Source organism: Garra rufa, chromosome 3 (assembly GCF_049309525.1).
Source record: "Garra rufa chromosome 3, GarRuf1.0, whole genome shotgun sequence".
NCBI classification, from domain to species: domain Eukaryota; kingdom Metazoa; phylum Chordata; class Actinopteri; order Cypriniformes; family Cyprinidae; genus Garra; species Garra rufa.
In genome coordinates this window covers 67,052,643-67,068,491 of record NC_133363.1, presented here as the reverse complement: position 1 = coordinate 67,068,491, position 15,849 = coordinate 67,052,643, and the positions used below count along the sequence as shown (strand labels likewise).

The 15,849-nt window shown below is 43.6% G+C and overlaps 1 protein-coding gene across 2 annotated transcripts; it reads left to right on the top strand.

Annotated features, from left to right (window-relative positions):
- Window positions 1–1,687: 1,687 nt before the first annotated feature.
- Window positions 1,688–5,716, top strand: LOC141330878 (C-type lectin mannose-binding isoform). 2 transcript variants are annotated; one of them, XM_073835662.1, is made up of 4 exons: window positions 1,688–1,741; window positions 1,889–2,257; window positions 4,960–5,045; window positions 5,141–5,716. In XM_073835662.1, exons 1-4 carry the CDS (start codon window positions 1,714–1,716, stop codon window positions 5,249–5,251), a joined length of 594 nt encoding a protein of 197 aa, XP_073691763.1. In that variant the 5' UTR covers window positions 1,688–1,713; the 3' UTR covers window positions 5,252–5,716. The 2 variants fall into 2 exon arrangements, with proteins under 2 accessions (XP_073691763.1, XP_073691762.1); XM_073835661.1 differs by lacking the exon at window positions 1,688–1,741 and having other exon boundaries at window positions 1,777–2,257.
- Window positions 5,717–15,849: the final 10,133 nt, after the last annotated feature.

Below are 15,849 nucleotides of genomic sequence, written 5' to 3'. Positions count from 1 at the left end.
CAATCTTATTTAACTAGACTCAGGTTAAGTAGGCAGTAATCACAGTGGTTCATAGACACATTATACTTCTATTTTATTACCATTCTCCAAGCTTTCATGAATGAACTGATAATGTGAGAAATGTAAAAGGTGTATGAATAAATTGGGATCCTGGAGCACAAGCAACACAGGTATGTTTGTAGCAATGGCCAAAAATATGTTGAATGGGTCAAAATTATTTTGTTTTATTTTTTTAAATTATGGGTTTTTTTCTTGTCAAAAATCCTTAGGAAGATATTCAGTAAATGTCCTAATGTAAATAAATCCAAATGTCATTTTTGATTGTTAATATGCATTGCTTAGAACTTTATTTAAAGGTGATTTTCACAATATTTATTTTTTTCTGGCACCCTCAGCTCCCAGATTTCAAATAGTCAACATTTGAAGTGGATCAAAAACTTTCAGCAAATTTGTCCTGAAACCAAAAAGAATACCTGTTCTTGTTTTAGGAGAACTTTGATTAACTTTTTTTTTTTTTTTTTTTTTTTTTTGATCCACTTCAAATGTTGACTGCTATAGTTGTATCTCAGGCCGAATATCGTCTTATCCTAACAAACCATACATCAATAGAAATCTTATTTATTCAGCTTTCAGATTATGTATTAATCTCAATTTTGAATAATTTACCCTTATGACTAGTTTTGTGGCCCAAGGTCAGAATTTTGGTTTGACTCTATGTTTGTTGGTTAATAACAAAATTTCTGATTAAATTCTCAGAATTTTATTTAATTAATATCTTTTGCAAAAATATCTGCTCGTTAGTTTGAGAAAAACAAGCAATTTTTTTATTACCTTTTCTGTAATACTCAAATGTGACTCTGGAGCACAAAACCAGTCTTAAGTAGCACGGGTTTATTAGTAGCAATAGCCAAAAATATTTTCTATGGGTTAAAATTATCGATTTTTCTTTTATGCCAAAACTCATTTGGAAATTTAGATCATGTTCCATGAAGATAGTTAATAAATTTCCTACTGTAGTATCAAAATGTAATTTTTGATTGGTAACATTCATTGCTTTAAAGGCGATTTACTGAAGCAGCTTTACAGCCTCAAGTGTTTTTGGGTCTGATGTGAGCATCTTTGCACATCTGCATTTGTCAATTATCTGCCATTGTTTGCCTCACCTTTTCACCTCTCCATCTCTGTCAGCTTGGACATTTTCTAGAGTCCTAGTTGTTCCAATCGTCTTCCATTATGGAGAATGCTTCTGTCAACCTTCAATGCAGCAGATTTGTTTCTGAACTCTTCTCTAGATCATCGCCGTAACGCAAGTCTGTCACTGAGCTCTACAGGCAGTTATCTTGGTTTTTGCTCTGATATGCATTTTCAGCTGTTAGACCTTTTCTGAGAGGTGTGTGTCTTTCTAAATCAGACTCATTCAAATGAATTTGCCACAGTTTAACTCCACTCCAAGTGTAGGAACATCTAGAAACAATATGAATGCTCCTGAGATACATTTCCAGTGTCCCAGAAATACTTATGAATACTTATGCAACGGGATCTTTTCAGTTTTTAATAAATTTGCACAAATGTTAAAAACCTATTTTTTGCTTTGCCATTATGGAGTAGGGAGTGTAGACTGATGTGGGAAAAAGAGTGTATTGGTGTTTTAGTACCATGATTAGTTTGCATATTCATAATAGCAGCTTAGTTTTGTTTTCTTGTAGGTGGTTCATGATGAAGAGGGTTTTGCTTCTGGCAGGTTAGTTCATTTTTTTATTTTTATTGTTTCATCATTTTTAGTCAATGATGATGTAATGAAGTAATGTGTGTGTATATATATATATATATATATAGCTGTATTTCATGCCCGACAGACATTTAACTAATATAAACAACATTTCTTCAGCTCTGATGCACGTGACGTTCTCACAGACTCGGATGTTTTACTTTGTGCCGGGTCCCATGAGCTGGTCCGAAGCGCAGACGTACTGCCGGCAGAATCACATTGATCTGGCCACCCTCTATGACCACACGGATCTGGACGAGATGATGGGAGTCATATGGCAGAATCAAAAATTCGTGTGGACCGGACTCAGTCGGACGGACGCAAGCGCTTCCTGGGTCTGGTCCGATCAGAGCCCGATCACGTTCGTGCCTTGGGGTTCCGGTCAGCCGAACAACTGGGCCAATAATCAGTACTGCGTGGCTGTGACTGCGGCTGCGAATTTTAATGATCAGGAGTGTGCAGAAAAGTTTCCTGCTGTCTGCTACACTGGTAGGTGTTTGCACGTTTTGTGAAACTGTGTCCATGTTTAGGATGATTTCTGTTTTTGTGATCATTTAATTGCAGAAACATATAATGGTTGGAAGGGGAAGGGCTTGATTTATTTAAAGCTTTATTTATTACACGACCGTTGCATTTGTATTTATTAGGGGCCAAGCACTGAACACTTCTTCTGCTATTGAGTTAATGGCAGCCCATAGATCCACTTGTGGGAACGTTGTGTAAATTGGCACACTGATGGAGAACATTTAAAGGGATGGTTCACCCAAAAATGAAGATGTGATGTTTATCTGCTTACCCTCAGGGCATCCAAGATGTAGGTCCTCAGTAGAAAGCAAACAAAGATTTTTAACTCAAAGCGGTGCAGTCTGTCAGTCATTTAAATGGCAGTGGATGGGCACCAGACCTTTAAAAGTAAACACAAACATGCACAGACAAATCCAAATTAAACCCTGCGACTCGCGACGATACACTGATGTCCTAAGACACGAAACGATCGGTTTTTACAAGAAACTGAACAGTATTTATATCATTTTTTACCTTTGATACACAGCCGCGTCCATCTGTTATGAGCACGAGTTAAAGGTTTGGTGCCCATCCACTCATATTATATAACTGACAGACTGCACCGGTTTGAGTTAAAAATCTTCATTTGTGTTCTGCTGAGGAAACAAACTCACCTACATCTTGGATGCCCTGGGGGTAAGCAGATTTTCATTTTTGGGTGTACACTCCCTTTAAGCATAAAAAGATTGAAGTCTCTAACTTAAACTCTCTAGCGCCACCACTTTTCCAGAGTTTCAATCGTTTTATGCTAGTAACTTTTGAACCCTAAGGTCTAGAGGGAAAATCCTCTGATTCCTTGGCTCATACTGAGTCAACATGTAAAAATCGTAAGGTTTAGTTTTTTCACTATTTTTAATAGTTTGTAAAACCTACGTTTGTTAAACTCGTCCTAGACGGTTTGTCAAAATTTTACCACAATTGTCTTCGATCATCTTCAGGCCATGCTGGCAAAAAGTTACGGAATTCAAGCTGATTTGTCAAACCGTTCTCGAATAACGTGCAAATTAATTATATAAAAAGCCTGAAAAAATGGATGTGAGGCTGTATCTCTGTAATGGTTTGGCGTATTGAGACCAAGCTTGGTGTGTGTTATAACAAGCAAGACTTGAGGCTACCTGCAGTGTTTTGGCACAGTGCCACCTAGTGGTCAGGAGATATGAAAAATGGCTATTTTGCCCATGCCGATTTCCCATGTGAGCAATTTTGATTTTTGTTACAACATGCTATATTTGCAAAACTCAGTATGTGCCTTCAGCATCATGCCCTGATCGTACTCAAAATGTTTGGGGGGCAGCACCACCTTGTGGCCAAAAAAATGCTAATATGATTTGATTAAATTGGCCTATTGTAATGAAAGTGATCTTAATATATTCCTTTGGTCATGCCAAGAACATCGATACCAATTATGGCAAAATTGGCAGAACGTCCTGTCTTCCATTTTAATTGTTGAAAAATACTTTTTTGAACTCCTCCTAGAATGGTCCGATTTTCACCAAATTTGATCATCTGTAGATCATGCTGGCAAAAAGTTCAGGACTTCAAGCTGATTTGTAAAACCGCTCTCAAATAACGTGCAAACAAATTATATAAAAAGCATGCAAAAATGGATGTGAGGCTGTATCTCTGCAATGGTTTGGCGTATTGAGACCAAACTAGGTGTTATAACTTCTCATTGGTTTGACCCGAAAATCACAAAACTGGCATGAACGGTAGACCATGACGATACAAACCACAGCCAATTTTCCCATGTGAGCCATTTTGAATTTTGTTGTAAAATGCTATTTTTGTATATTGTTACGAAACTCAGTATGTGCCTTCGGCATCATGCCCTGACGGTACTCAATACGTTTGGGGGCAGCACCACCTTGTGATCAAAAGTTATAAAGAAAAATTAAAAAAATGCTGATATGATTCGATTAAATTGGCCTATTGTAATGAAAGTGATCTTGATATATTCCTTTGGTCATGCCAAGAACATCGATACCAGTTATGGCAGTTATTTTAATTGATGAGAACTACTTTTTTGAACTCCTCCTAGAATGTTAGTCCGATTTTCATCAAATTTGATCATCTTTAAACCATGCTGACAAAAAGTTATGGATTTCATATACATATACGAAACCGTTTTCATCTAACGCATCAACAAATTTGTTGGCAAGATGCCAAAGAGCACCACCTATTGGTCAAAAGTAATACACCATTGATTAACCATTAATAATGAAATTTCCAAAAATGTTAACACATTTTACTTGTCTTAGCATTTTGGTCTTAAAATATTCCTTGGTTAATGCCGAGAACAGAGATAGCAATTTTTGTCCGCCATTCTGATTTATGTTGAAAACCTACTTTTCTTATTCACTTTATCTTCACGAAACTTTGACATATTTGTCACCTCACACTGAACACACAACATGGATTTGCTATTCCAATTCCACCTATTGATCAAAAGTGATAATGCATTAAATCACACCTGGTTGTTTTGACTTTCATTACTCATTGCTTCAGTTGCTCTAATGCTTGCTACCTTGCTTGGCCCTGTAAGTGCTGTTTATTAATAATTAATTATTAATTAATATGATGTTATTTAGTATTACTTTGATCACTGTGTGTATTTTCGTGTCCCACAGAGAGAAGCAAACAGACGTTTAGACTGGAGGTCAAATCAAGTCAAGATGTCAACGATCCTGCGGTGAAGACAGAGATTCTGCAGCAGGTGAATTCAGAACGCATACAGTATACTGAAAGCATATTAAAGGTGGAGAAACCAAAAGTATAGAAGAAGAATAATAGTCTGTTTGTGTTTTTCAGATAGGAGAGATACTGAAAGAGAAGGGACTAACAGATTATGCAAAGCTGTCATGGAAAATCCAGCCAGATGGAAATGTCTTCCAGAAAAGCCGGAGGAGTGACGCTACTTAACAACGGACTTGCTCTTGAAAGCTGGTCAAAAGACAGTAGTCTTCCAAAAATCCAAAGCCACCCAATAATTGCACTAAGCTTTGTGCTTTATTACTTTTAATTTTCACTAAGTCTGAGCCTTTAAATTCTATCATTTTCATCACGAAATGCAAACAATAGATGCATTTTATGTTCTTTTATGTGGCATGTGAATCAATATTTGGGCACATTTAAATTTTACAGAGAAAACAATGCCTGGCGTGTCTTTAAAACTAATTTCAAGCTTGCTATGCCAAGAAAAAGATTCGCAATTTAGATCATCACCTCAACTAAATGGAAATAGGGAATCTCTCATTGCTTTCGACTGAATTATTTACATTTGATTATTCAGTTTCTGTATTATGTCTTGCTTAATGCATCTATAAAAAGTCAAATGAAAAAATTGAAGCACTGTTAATTTCATTTTTTCCGTAGGCCTGTATTGTATTTGCTCTTGCTTTGTTCTTATTTTTTAATAACAAAGGTACAATAAAAACAGCTGTATTGTGATTTTTTCTATGGTAATTGTTATTAAAGGACAAATTCACGTCCAGAACAAAAATTTACAGATAATGTGCTCATCCCTTTGTCATCCAAAATGTTCATCTCTTTCTTTTTTGAGAAAAGCATTTCAGCTCACTTTAAAAAGTTTTCACCAGTTTCAACTTAAAAACTTAAGTTTAGCAGCTGCCTTAAAATTAAGTTAAATCAACTCATTCTTGTTGTAAGAATTTAAAATGACTTGTCGTTTTAAGCTGCTGAACTTAGGTTTTTAAGTTGAATCTGGTGAAAACTTTTTACAGTGAGGATTTCTCTCTATATAGTGGACTTCTATGGTGCCCCGAGTTTGAACTTACAAAATGCAGTTTAAATTCATCTTCAAATGACTCTATATGATCCCAGCCAAAGAAGAAGGGTCTTATCTAGCAAAACAGTTATTTTCAAAAAACAATTCTAATTTATATACTTTTTAACCTGAAATGCTCATTTTGTCTAGATCTGTGTGTATTTCTGTTCAGGACAGTTAGGGTATGTTGATAAACTCTCATCTCATAACTTTAAAATTGTCCTCCATCGCTGCAGAAGTACCGACCCAGTGTTTACAAAGTGAACAAGCAAAGAAGATCGAACTCCCTTTACAAAAAAAGGTAAACAGCGATGTAGGACGATTTTGGAGTTGGAGGAGAAAATGGGATGGGAGTTTTTAGACTTACCCTAACTGTCTGGAGTACACTCAGAGCCAGCAGGGGGCTATAGACAAGACCAGCATTTGAGGTTAAAATGTATAGAAATGTTATTTATTTATTTTTTTTATTTTTTTTTTAGAAAATAAGTACATTTTGTTCTGGAAGTTAACTAAAAGAGGTTGAGGAAATAATGCATTGTGATGCATCATCAGTCAATAACTTCCATGATCAACAATATTTTACATTTATTGCTTTTGGTTAATTTTAATCAATTATTTCATTATTATTAAGGTAAAACATTTGTAAGATTTGTAAAAATGCAAATTAACTCACAAGCCTGATACTGATAGAAAGATCCACAACCAGAAAGACGTATTTGTGAGACATGAATCGATGTGCACAGAACGTTTTGTAAAAGTGTACCTTTACCTTTGCTAATTTACCATCGCTCTTATTTCATTTTCGTTCAGAATGCATTTAACCAACATTAACATGTAGAATGGAGGAAACAAGTCGCATTAAAGGAATATACGGGCGTGGTCTAGGCCTATGGTTAGAGAGTCGGACTTGTAACCCAAAGGTTGCAGGTTCGAGTCTCAGGTCCAGCAGGGATTGTAGGTGGGGGGAGTGAATAACCAGCACTCTCTCCACCCTCAATACCACGACTGAAGTGAGTCCCTTGAGCAAGGCACCGATCCCCCAACTGCTCCCCGGGCGCCGCAGCAATGGCTGCCCACTGCACCGGGTGTGTGTTCACTACTGTGTGTGTGCACTTGGATGGGTTAAATGCAGAGCACAAATTCCTAGTATGGGTCACCATACTTGGCCTCACTTCACCTCCTTTCCTTTTCCTTTCCTAAATACCGCTCGTAGGCAGCTATTATCTGATTTTTCATCCTTCAAGCTAAGCACACGCATCGCTGGAGCTGGAGAAGAAGCCGCGCCGTTGATCGAGAGCACCTTCAGCGGGATGAGTCATATGGCCATTGGACGCAACATGGCCTCTCTCACTGTTACTGAGAGGCACCTGTGGCTGACGCTCTCAGAAATGGCTGAGTCTGAGCGCACCGCGTTCCTCGACCCGCTGGCTTGTTCGGATCTTCTGTCGGGGACTTCGCAGAAAGATTCGCTGAAGTACAGAAGGCGTCTCAGGCGAAGAAGCACTTCCTCCCGAAGCGTTCCAGCTCTGCAACTGGCCGTGCGAAACCGCCTACGCAGAGATCACAGCCCCAGCCACCGTCCGCTGCCGCCACTTCGCAGGCTCAAGGCCGCGAGGCCGTGTTCCCGCTCGTCTGGCCGCCGCCCCGCCGGACGCGGCCCGCAGCCTAGAAACCTGAGCCTCCGAAGTCGTCCTAGCACAACTAGGAAAACGGCGGTGTATGAGTCCCGCTGTCGCTGGACCCCCACCAAAGCTATTCGCTCGTCCAGTTCCAGTAAATGTGACCGTTCCAGTGTTTTCCGCAACCAACAAACCGGTTCTGTTGCCCGTTTGCCTGCACGCAAAAGTCGTTCTCACGGCTACCCAGATAAATCCCCAAAAGAGTGTATTTTCTGGTGTCCCGGCCACGGCCGATGGTGTCTTATGTGTAGTAAGCATGCCCACTTCACAGTGCCCATCCCTACACACAAACACAGAACGATGTTTGGAGTGTGTCAAATGTGCCCGCTGCCCCACAGCCACATACACACACAGACATAACAGTTCCCGCTATCAGCGTGCCCCATGCCTCAAATGTCACGAGCGCGACGCTTGTGCCACAGCACACCGAAGCCCCTCCGTTGCTGAACGAACGGAGCGCGCTTCGTATTCAACCCTTAGCTATTCACGCAGACGTGTGGGAAAAGCTTCCCGGGGTTTCAAAGTGGGTGCTGGACATTATAAGAGGAGGCTATTCGCTACAGTTTTGCCGACGCCCTCGCCGATATACGGCGCGCGTCGAGACCACAATACGAGCAGATGTGGCACACCTACTTCGAGTCGAAGTGACGAAACTATTGAGGGCCACAGAGCCTCTCTCTCAAGTTCAGAGCGAAGGAGGTCTATACAGCAGATACTTCCTGGCAGAGGCGGACAGAGTACACAGCTTCATTACTTGAGTAAAAGTACAGATACCCCTTGCTAAATTTTACTCAAGTACAAGTAAAAGTACTGAAGTCAGATGTCTACTTAAGTAAAAGTACTGAAGTACTTGTTTTTAAAAGTACTTGAGTATCAAGAGTACTAGAGTACATTTTCTAAATATTGCATTACTACTGCCACAGTGCTTACATTTATGTACAGAAACGTCTTACATGGAGTTATGAAAAATGTTAATGTTAATACCTTGGAGAATGTAACAGGAATTGAAAGTAAAATCAAGTCATTTTCATCTTTTTACCATATTGCTTTATTTAACGTTTCTCACTTGCCCACAAGGCAATAGCGCAATGGCAATGCTCTGACAAACTTCTGCTAGAGTTTTAATGGATTTTTTGCACCCACATTTGAACCTGACTGTGTTAAACACACCACATACTCAAGAACATCAAAGCAAATGCTCAGCTTACATTAAGGGTAATCTCAGAAAAGAAAGTTCAGCTAACAATTGTGTGTACATGTGAGTTTCTCTGTTTTTTCATCATTCAAATCAATAAACCTAAACCAGCAGAGAAGGCAATATAGCAATGTTCTGACACAACTCTGAACTGGGGCCACGGGTTGGCACATTCCCGGGATGGACCTGCTGCGTCTTCATCCATTGTTTCGTCCATGGTTTCGTCTATTATCTAAATCTTTATCTGACCATGGAGTTGGCTTTGGCGGAAAGCTGAAGGTGATTGCTGATAGGCTGTCCCAATCAGTGTCGCCTGCACAATCAAATTGCGTTTAAGAGGGAAATAACAAATTGAGGGTTTCCGAGATTTTTCTTTTTTCCTTTTTTTTTTTTTTTTAGAAGTAGTAATGGGTACTCACGGTTATGGATAGAAATGTAGCGGAGTAAAGAGTACAATATTTGCCTCTCAAATGTATTTGAGTAAAGTCATGAGTATTCCCCAAAAATGATATTTGAGTAAAGTACAGATCCCTCAAAATTGTACTTAAGTACTGTACTCAAGTAAATGTACTCCGTTACTGTCCGGCTCTGCTTCCTGGTACCGAAAAAAGACGGGGGTCTCAGACCCATATTAGATCTAAGGCAACTGAACAGAGTGCTTGTGAAGCGACAGTTCAGGATGCTCACGACCAGAAAAATCCTCGCGCAGGTTCACCAAGGAGACTGGTTCGTGTCAGTGGATCTGAAAGATGCGTATTTTCAAATACAGATAGCGTCACGTCACAGGCGGTTTTTGAGATTCGCCTTCGAGGGCCAGGCATATCAGTACACAGTCCCGCGTTCGGTTTATCCCTGGCACCCCGTACATTTACGAAGTGCATGGATGCAGCGCTCGCTACCCTCAGGATGAGGGGCGTGCGAATACTTAACTATTTGGATGATTGGCTGATTCTAGCGCAATCTCGCTCAGTGCTCATAGAACACACGACCATTTTACTCGATCACCTCGACAATTTGGGTCTCAGGGTCAACTGGTCGAAGAGCTCGCTGTCCCCCAGTCAGAAGATTTCTTTCCTGGGCACAGAATTGGACTCGCTGTCCATGATAGCATGACTATCACCACAGCGCACGGTAGACATTCAGCATACAGCGGGCTCGTTCCGCTGCGGCGCGTCTGTCCCGCTCAAGAAATTTCAGAAAATGCTGGGTCTCATGGCTTCAGCATCATCAGTCCTCCAGCTGGGTCTGCTCCGCATGCGCCCACTGCAGTTCTGGCTAAAAGCGTGCGTACCGCGGCAAGCGTGGGCGTCCGGTCGACAAGGTCAATCAGGAGTGCGTCACAGCCCTGAAACCGTGGAGAACAGTCGACTGGTACCAATCAGGTGTAAGCCTGGGGACTTCCTCGAGGTTAAGAGTGGTGTTCATGGACGCATCCACCTCAGGATGGGGGGCTCTGCTCGAGGGCAGACCGTCTTTTGGCCAGTGGTCAGAACGGGAAAAGCTCCTGCCTCGAAATGCTGGCAGTAGAGAACGCGCTAGCGCGTTTTTGTCCCCAAATAAAAGGAAGCCAAGTCCTAGTCTGCTCGGACAACGTGTCTGTGGTGTCCTACATAAATCGCCAGGGAGGCCTCAGGTCCAGGAACCTATACAGGCTAGCAGAACGCCTCCTGGTATGGGCTCAGCGCAACCTGTGCTCGTTGAGAGCAGCGCACGTGCCAGGGCTCCTGAACATAGGACCAGACAGACTGTCCAGGAACAAGGTTCCGGCAGGCGAATGGTCCCTGCACCTGCAGACAGTCCAACTACTGTGGAAGAACTTCGGCAGAGCGGAAGTAGACCTGTTTGCGTCTCAAGACAACGCTCACTGTCCGGAATTTTTCTCCAAGAGCAAGGACGCGCTGGCCCACGTATGGCCCCGCAGTCATCTCTATGCATTTCCCCCCGTCTCTCTCCTGCCTCAGGTGATAGAGCGGATCAAGGAAGATGGATGTCCAGTACTGCTGGTGGCGCCGTTCTGGGAAAACCAGCTCTGGTTCCCTGCGCTGATGCAGCTGACGAGCACTGCTCCGTGGCCAGTACCAGTGAGGAGAGACCTCCTCTCTCAGGCCCATGGCTCGATTTGGCATCCTCACCCGGAGTTGTGGTCCCTTCATGTCTGGGCCACCAACGGATATGTGATGAACTCCCTAAGGGAGTACTAAACACGATCACGCAGGCTAGAGCTCCGTCTACAAGACGGCTCTACTCCTCAAAATGGTCTGTGTTTTCGGGCTGGTGTACAGCCTGTGGCGTGTCACCCACAGACTGTGGTGTGACGGAGGTGCTTTCCTTCCTACAAGAGCTGCTGGACAAGGGCAGATCCCTGTCCACGCTCAAAGTCTATGTGGCAGCGTTCTCAAGGACAAAGCTAGGCCAGTCAATAGGAAGGAACGATTTAGTCATCCGCTTCCTTAGGGGGGCTGAATCCTCCCAGACCTCCCTCAGTCCCCGTATGGGACCTTTCTACGGTGCTGGAAGCCATGAAAGGTGGACCATTTGAGCCTTTACAGACGATTGATCTAAAATACCGGTCTTTAAAGACTGCGTTTTTGCTGGCTCTCGCTTCAGTGAAGCGCATAGGGGACTTGCACACGCTCTCCGTGGGTGCGACGTGCATGGAGTTTGGGCCTAATGACTCTAATGACACGGTTATGTTCCAAAATTTCTCAACACACCGTTTAGGGCGCAGGTCATCGCTCTGTCAGCCCTACCGGTCTCTGATGAGGAAATGGATGCGAGCCTTCTCTGCCCAGTCAGGGCATTATGAGCTTATGTGTCTCGCTCGTCTGCTTTTAGGCAGACGGAACAGCTTTTTGTTTCGTTCAGTGGACGCTCTAAGGGACTAGCTGCGTCGAAACAGAGCCTATCCAGATGGATAGTTGATGCTATAGCACTGGCATACGCTTCTAAGGGCATGCAGTGCCCGTTGAGCACATTCCACAAGAGCACATTCCGCAAGGGGCGTGGCCACTTCGTGGGCCTGGTCGAGTGGGATTGCCTTGCAAGATATTTGTACGACGGCGGGCTGGGCCTCCCCGTCTACATTTATAAGATTTTACAACCTAGAGGCTCCCGCCTTACAGGCCAGGCTGCTGTCGGTCTAGTTAGCCAGCAAGCTGTGTAAGACCCATATTTTCCCATCAATTCAGGCTGTACCCCCGCCCTGTCTGTATGATGAGTGGAGCGTCCGAGTGACGCTGATTTATGTGGAAGAGTGCGGCTTCGCCCCTTCCTCTTCCCGGACTCCCTGTGAGTTCCCTAAGTGATTGTGCACTATATGAATCCCGGGTTTCGCCCTTGGGTCTTTGGTGTCAGATCTCAGCATGCACGGCGTTTTGCATTGGGTCCCCATAGCGTAAGATATCTTACGCAGTACGAGAGACCTCTCGTAAGAGAACGTACTCGGTTACTAACGTAACCTGGGTTCTCTCTAGAGAGGGAATGAGTACTGCATATCTTGCCGTGCATGTGCACGCTCTGGTTGCTTCGATGATGAAAAACCAGATAATAGCTGCCTACGAGCGGTATTTATAGGCCTAGACCACGCCTGTTATGGCGGGACGTGACGCAGTGGGCGCGAAGCCTCGTTTGATAGGCTGCTGCAGTTGCCGCAGAACAGCCAATAGGCGCGCGAGCTGTCTCGTCTATGTCTGTATGCTGCTGCAACGCGTTTTACATTGTTACAAATTAAGGATAATTTTTTGGCTTCAATATCTCGCGGAAAAGGATTTTCCCCATAGCGTAAGATATCTTACTCAGTACTCGTTCCCTCTCTAGAGAGAACCGAGGTTACGTTAGTAACAGAGTACGATTTACCGTTTTGAAATCCATTCAGCCGTTCTCCTGTTCTGGCGATATCACTTTTAGCATAGCTTAGCATAGATCATTGAATCCTATGAGACCAATAGCGTCGCGTTCAAAAATGACCAACGATTTTTAAAACTGGACGCTTCTGTAGTTATATTGTGTACTAAGACCGGCGGAAAATGAAAAGCCGTGATTTTCCTCGGCCGATAAGATTAGGAACTACACTCCCATTCCGGCGTAATAGTCAAGGAAGTTTGCTGCTGTAATATGACTGAAGCAGGCGCAGTAATATCATTTGTCCATATAGTTATCATAGTGGCAATGATATAAATTATATATAAATATAAACCAAGTATGAAAAATGTCTAGAGTTGTCATTAGATTTGTAACAAAAATTAAACTGGCCTAATGGAGAGAGGTGTTTGCGTGTGTGTGTGTGTGTGTGTGTGTGCACAAATTGGGGCACCATACTTGGCCACACTTTCACTTTTTTTCCATTTCATTTTGCCCCCAGTCTGACAAAGCAATTTTCTTTATACATTTACAGTAAAACCAGAGGAGTTCAGGCAGTTTTAGGTTAAAAGCATAATATCCAAAAATATTGTTTTTTCAACCTGAAGGCTGCAGGTTCGAATCTCAGGTGCCTTGTATCGTGTCGCATTCCTTTCTTTCTAAGTGGCAGGGTAAGTAGCTAAGTTGAGAGGTCATTTTTTTTATATATATAAAATTATATATATATTTTTTTTTTTTTTTTTTTTTTTTTTTTTTATTAACACGTATACAGTAGGCCAGGTCTACTGTTCTTACATCATATATAACTGGTGTTCAACAAATCAAGTTTTAAAACTTTATTACTGCTGAAAATTAGATTTTTTTTCTCTCTGGTATACATCACCAGTGTAAGCTTCAAAATGAATACTTCTACATCACTCTTGTCAAAGTAGTCCATAGTTACAATGAAAATTCTTTTGACTTCATCTTGTTATTCTGAAAAAAACAAAAATCGCCAGGGAGGCCTCAGGTCCAGGAACCTATACAGGCTAGCAGAACGCCTCCTGGTATGGGCTCAGCGCAACCTGTGCTCGTTGAGAGCAGCGCACGTGCCAGGGCTCCTGAACATAGGACCAGACAGACTGTCCAGGAACAAGGTTCCGGCAGGCGAATGGTCCCTGCACCTGCAGACAGTCCAACTACTGTGGAAGAACTTCGGCAGAGCGGAAGTAGACCTGTTTGCGTCTCAAGACAACGCTCACTGTCCGGAATTTTTCTCCAAGAGCAAGGACGCGCTGGCCCACGTATGGCCCCGCCGTCATCTCTATGCATTTCCCCCCGTCTCTCTCCTGCCTCAGGTGATAGAGCGGATCAAGGAAGATGGATGTCCAGTACTGCTGGTGGCGCCGTTCTGGGAAAACCAGCTCTGGTTCCCTGCGCTGATGCAGCTGACGAGCACTGCTCCGTGGCCAGTACCAGTGAGGAGAGACCTCCTCTCTCAGGCCCATGGCTCGATTTGGCATCCTCACCCGGAGTTGTGGTCCCTTCATGTCTGGGCCACCAACGGATATGTGATGAACTCCCTAAGGGAGTACTAAACACGATCACGCAGGCTAGAGCTCCGTCTACAAGACGGCTCTACTCCTCAAAATGGTCTGTGTTTTCGGGCTGGTGTACAGCCTGTGGCGTGTCACCCACAGACTGTGGTGTGACGGAGGTGCTTTCCTTCCTACAAGAGCTGCTGGACAAGGGCAGATCCCTGTCCACGCTCAAAGTCTATGTGGCAGCGTTCTCAAGGACAAAGCTAGGCCAGTCAATAGGAAGGAACGATTTAGTCATCCGCTTCCTTAGGGGGGCTGAATCCTCCCAGACCTCCCTCAGTCCCCGTATGGGACCTTTCTACGGTGCTGGAAGCCATGAAAGGTGGACCATTTGAGCCTTTACAGACGATTGATCTAAAATACCGGTCTTTAAAGACTGCGTTTTTGCTGGCTCTCGCTTCAGTGAAGCGCATAGGGGACTTGCACACGCTCTCCGTGGGTGCGACGTGCATGGAGTTTGGGCCTAATGACTCTAATGACACGGTTATGTTCCAAAATTTCTCAACACACCGTTTAGGGCGCAGGTCATCGCTCTGTCAGCCCTACCGGTCTCTGATGAGGAAATGGATGCGAGCCTTCTCTGCCCAGTCAGGGCATTATGAGCTTATGTGTCTCGCTCGTCTGCTTTTAGGCAGACGGAACAGCTTTTTGTTTCGTTCAGTGGACGCTCTAAGGGACTAGCTGCGTCGAAACAGAGCCTATCCAGATGGATAGTTGATGCTATAGCACTGGCATACGCTTCTAAGGGCATGCAGTGCCCGTTGAGCACATTCCACAAGAGCACATTCCGCAAGGGGCGTGGCCACTTCGTGGGCCTGGTCGAGTGGGATTGCCTTGCAAGATATTTGTACGACGGCGGGCTGGGCCTCCCCGTCTACATTTATAAGATTTTACAACCTAGAGGCTCCCGCCTTACAGGCCAGGCTGCTGTCGGTCTAGTTAGCCAGCAAGCTGTGTAAGACCCATATTTTCCCATCAATTCAGGCTGTACCCCCGCCCTGTCTGTATGATGAGTGGAGTGTCCGAGTGACGCTGATTTATGTGGAAGAGTGCGGCTTCGCCCCTTCCTCTTCCCGGACTCCCTGTGAGTTCCCTAAGTGATTGTGCACTATATGAATCCCGGGTTTCGCCCTTGGGTCTTTGGTGTCAGATCTCAGCATGCACGGCGTTTTGCATTGGGTCCCCATAGCGTAAGATATCTTACGCAGTACGAGAGACCTCTCGTAAGAGAACGTACTCGGTTACTAACGTAACCTGGGTTCTCTCTAGAGAGGGAATGAGTACTGCATATCTTGCCGTGCATGTGCACGCTCTGGTTGCTTCGATGATGAAAAACCAGATAATAGCTGCCTACGAGCGGTATTTATAGGCCTAGACCACGCCTGTTATGGCGGGACGTGACGCAGTGGGCGCGAAGCCTC

Bases quoted from the DNA above. Each gene is read 5' to 3' on its own strand.
- LOC141330878 (XM_073835661.1), top strand. From the start codon at position 1,846: ATGCCCGACAGACATTTAACTAATATAAACAACATTTCTTCAGCTCTG. The intron at 2,258-4,959 runs GTAGGTGTTTGC...CGTGTCCCACAG, and splicing joins TCCTGCTGTCTGCTACACTG to AGAGAAGCAAACAGACGTTT. The intron at 5,046-5,140 runs GTGAATTCAGAA...TGTGTTTTTCAG, and splicing joins AGACAGAGATTCTGCAGCAG to ATAGGAGAGATACTGAAAGA.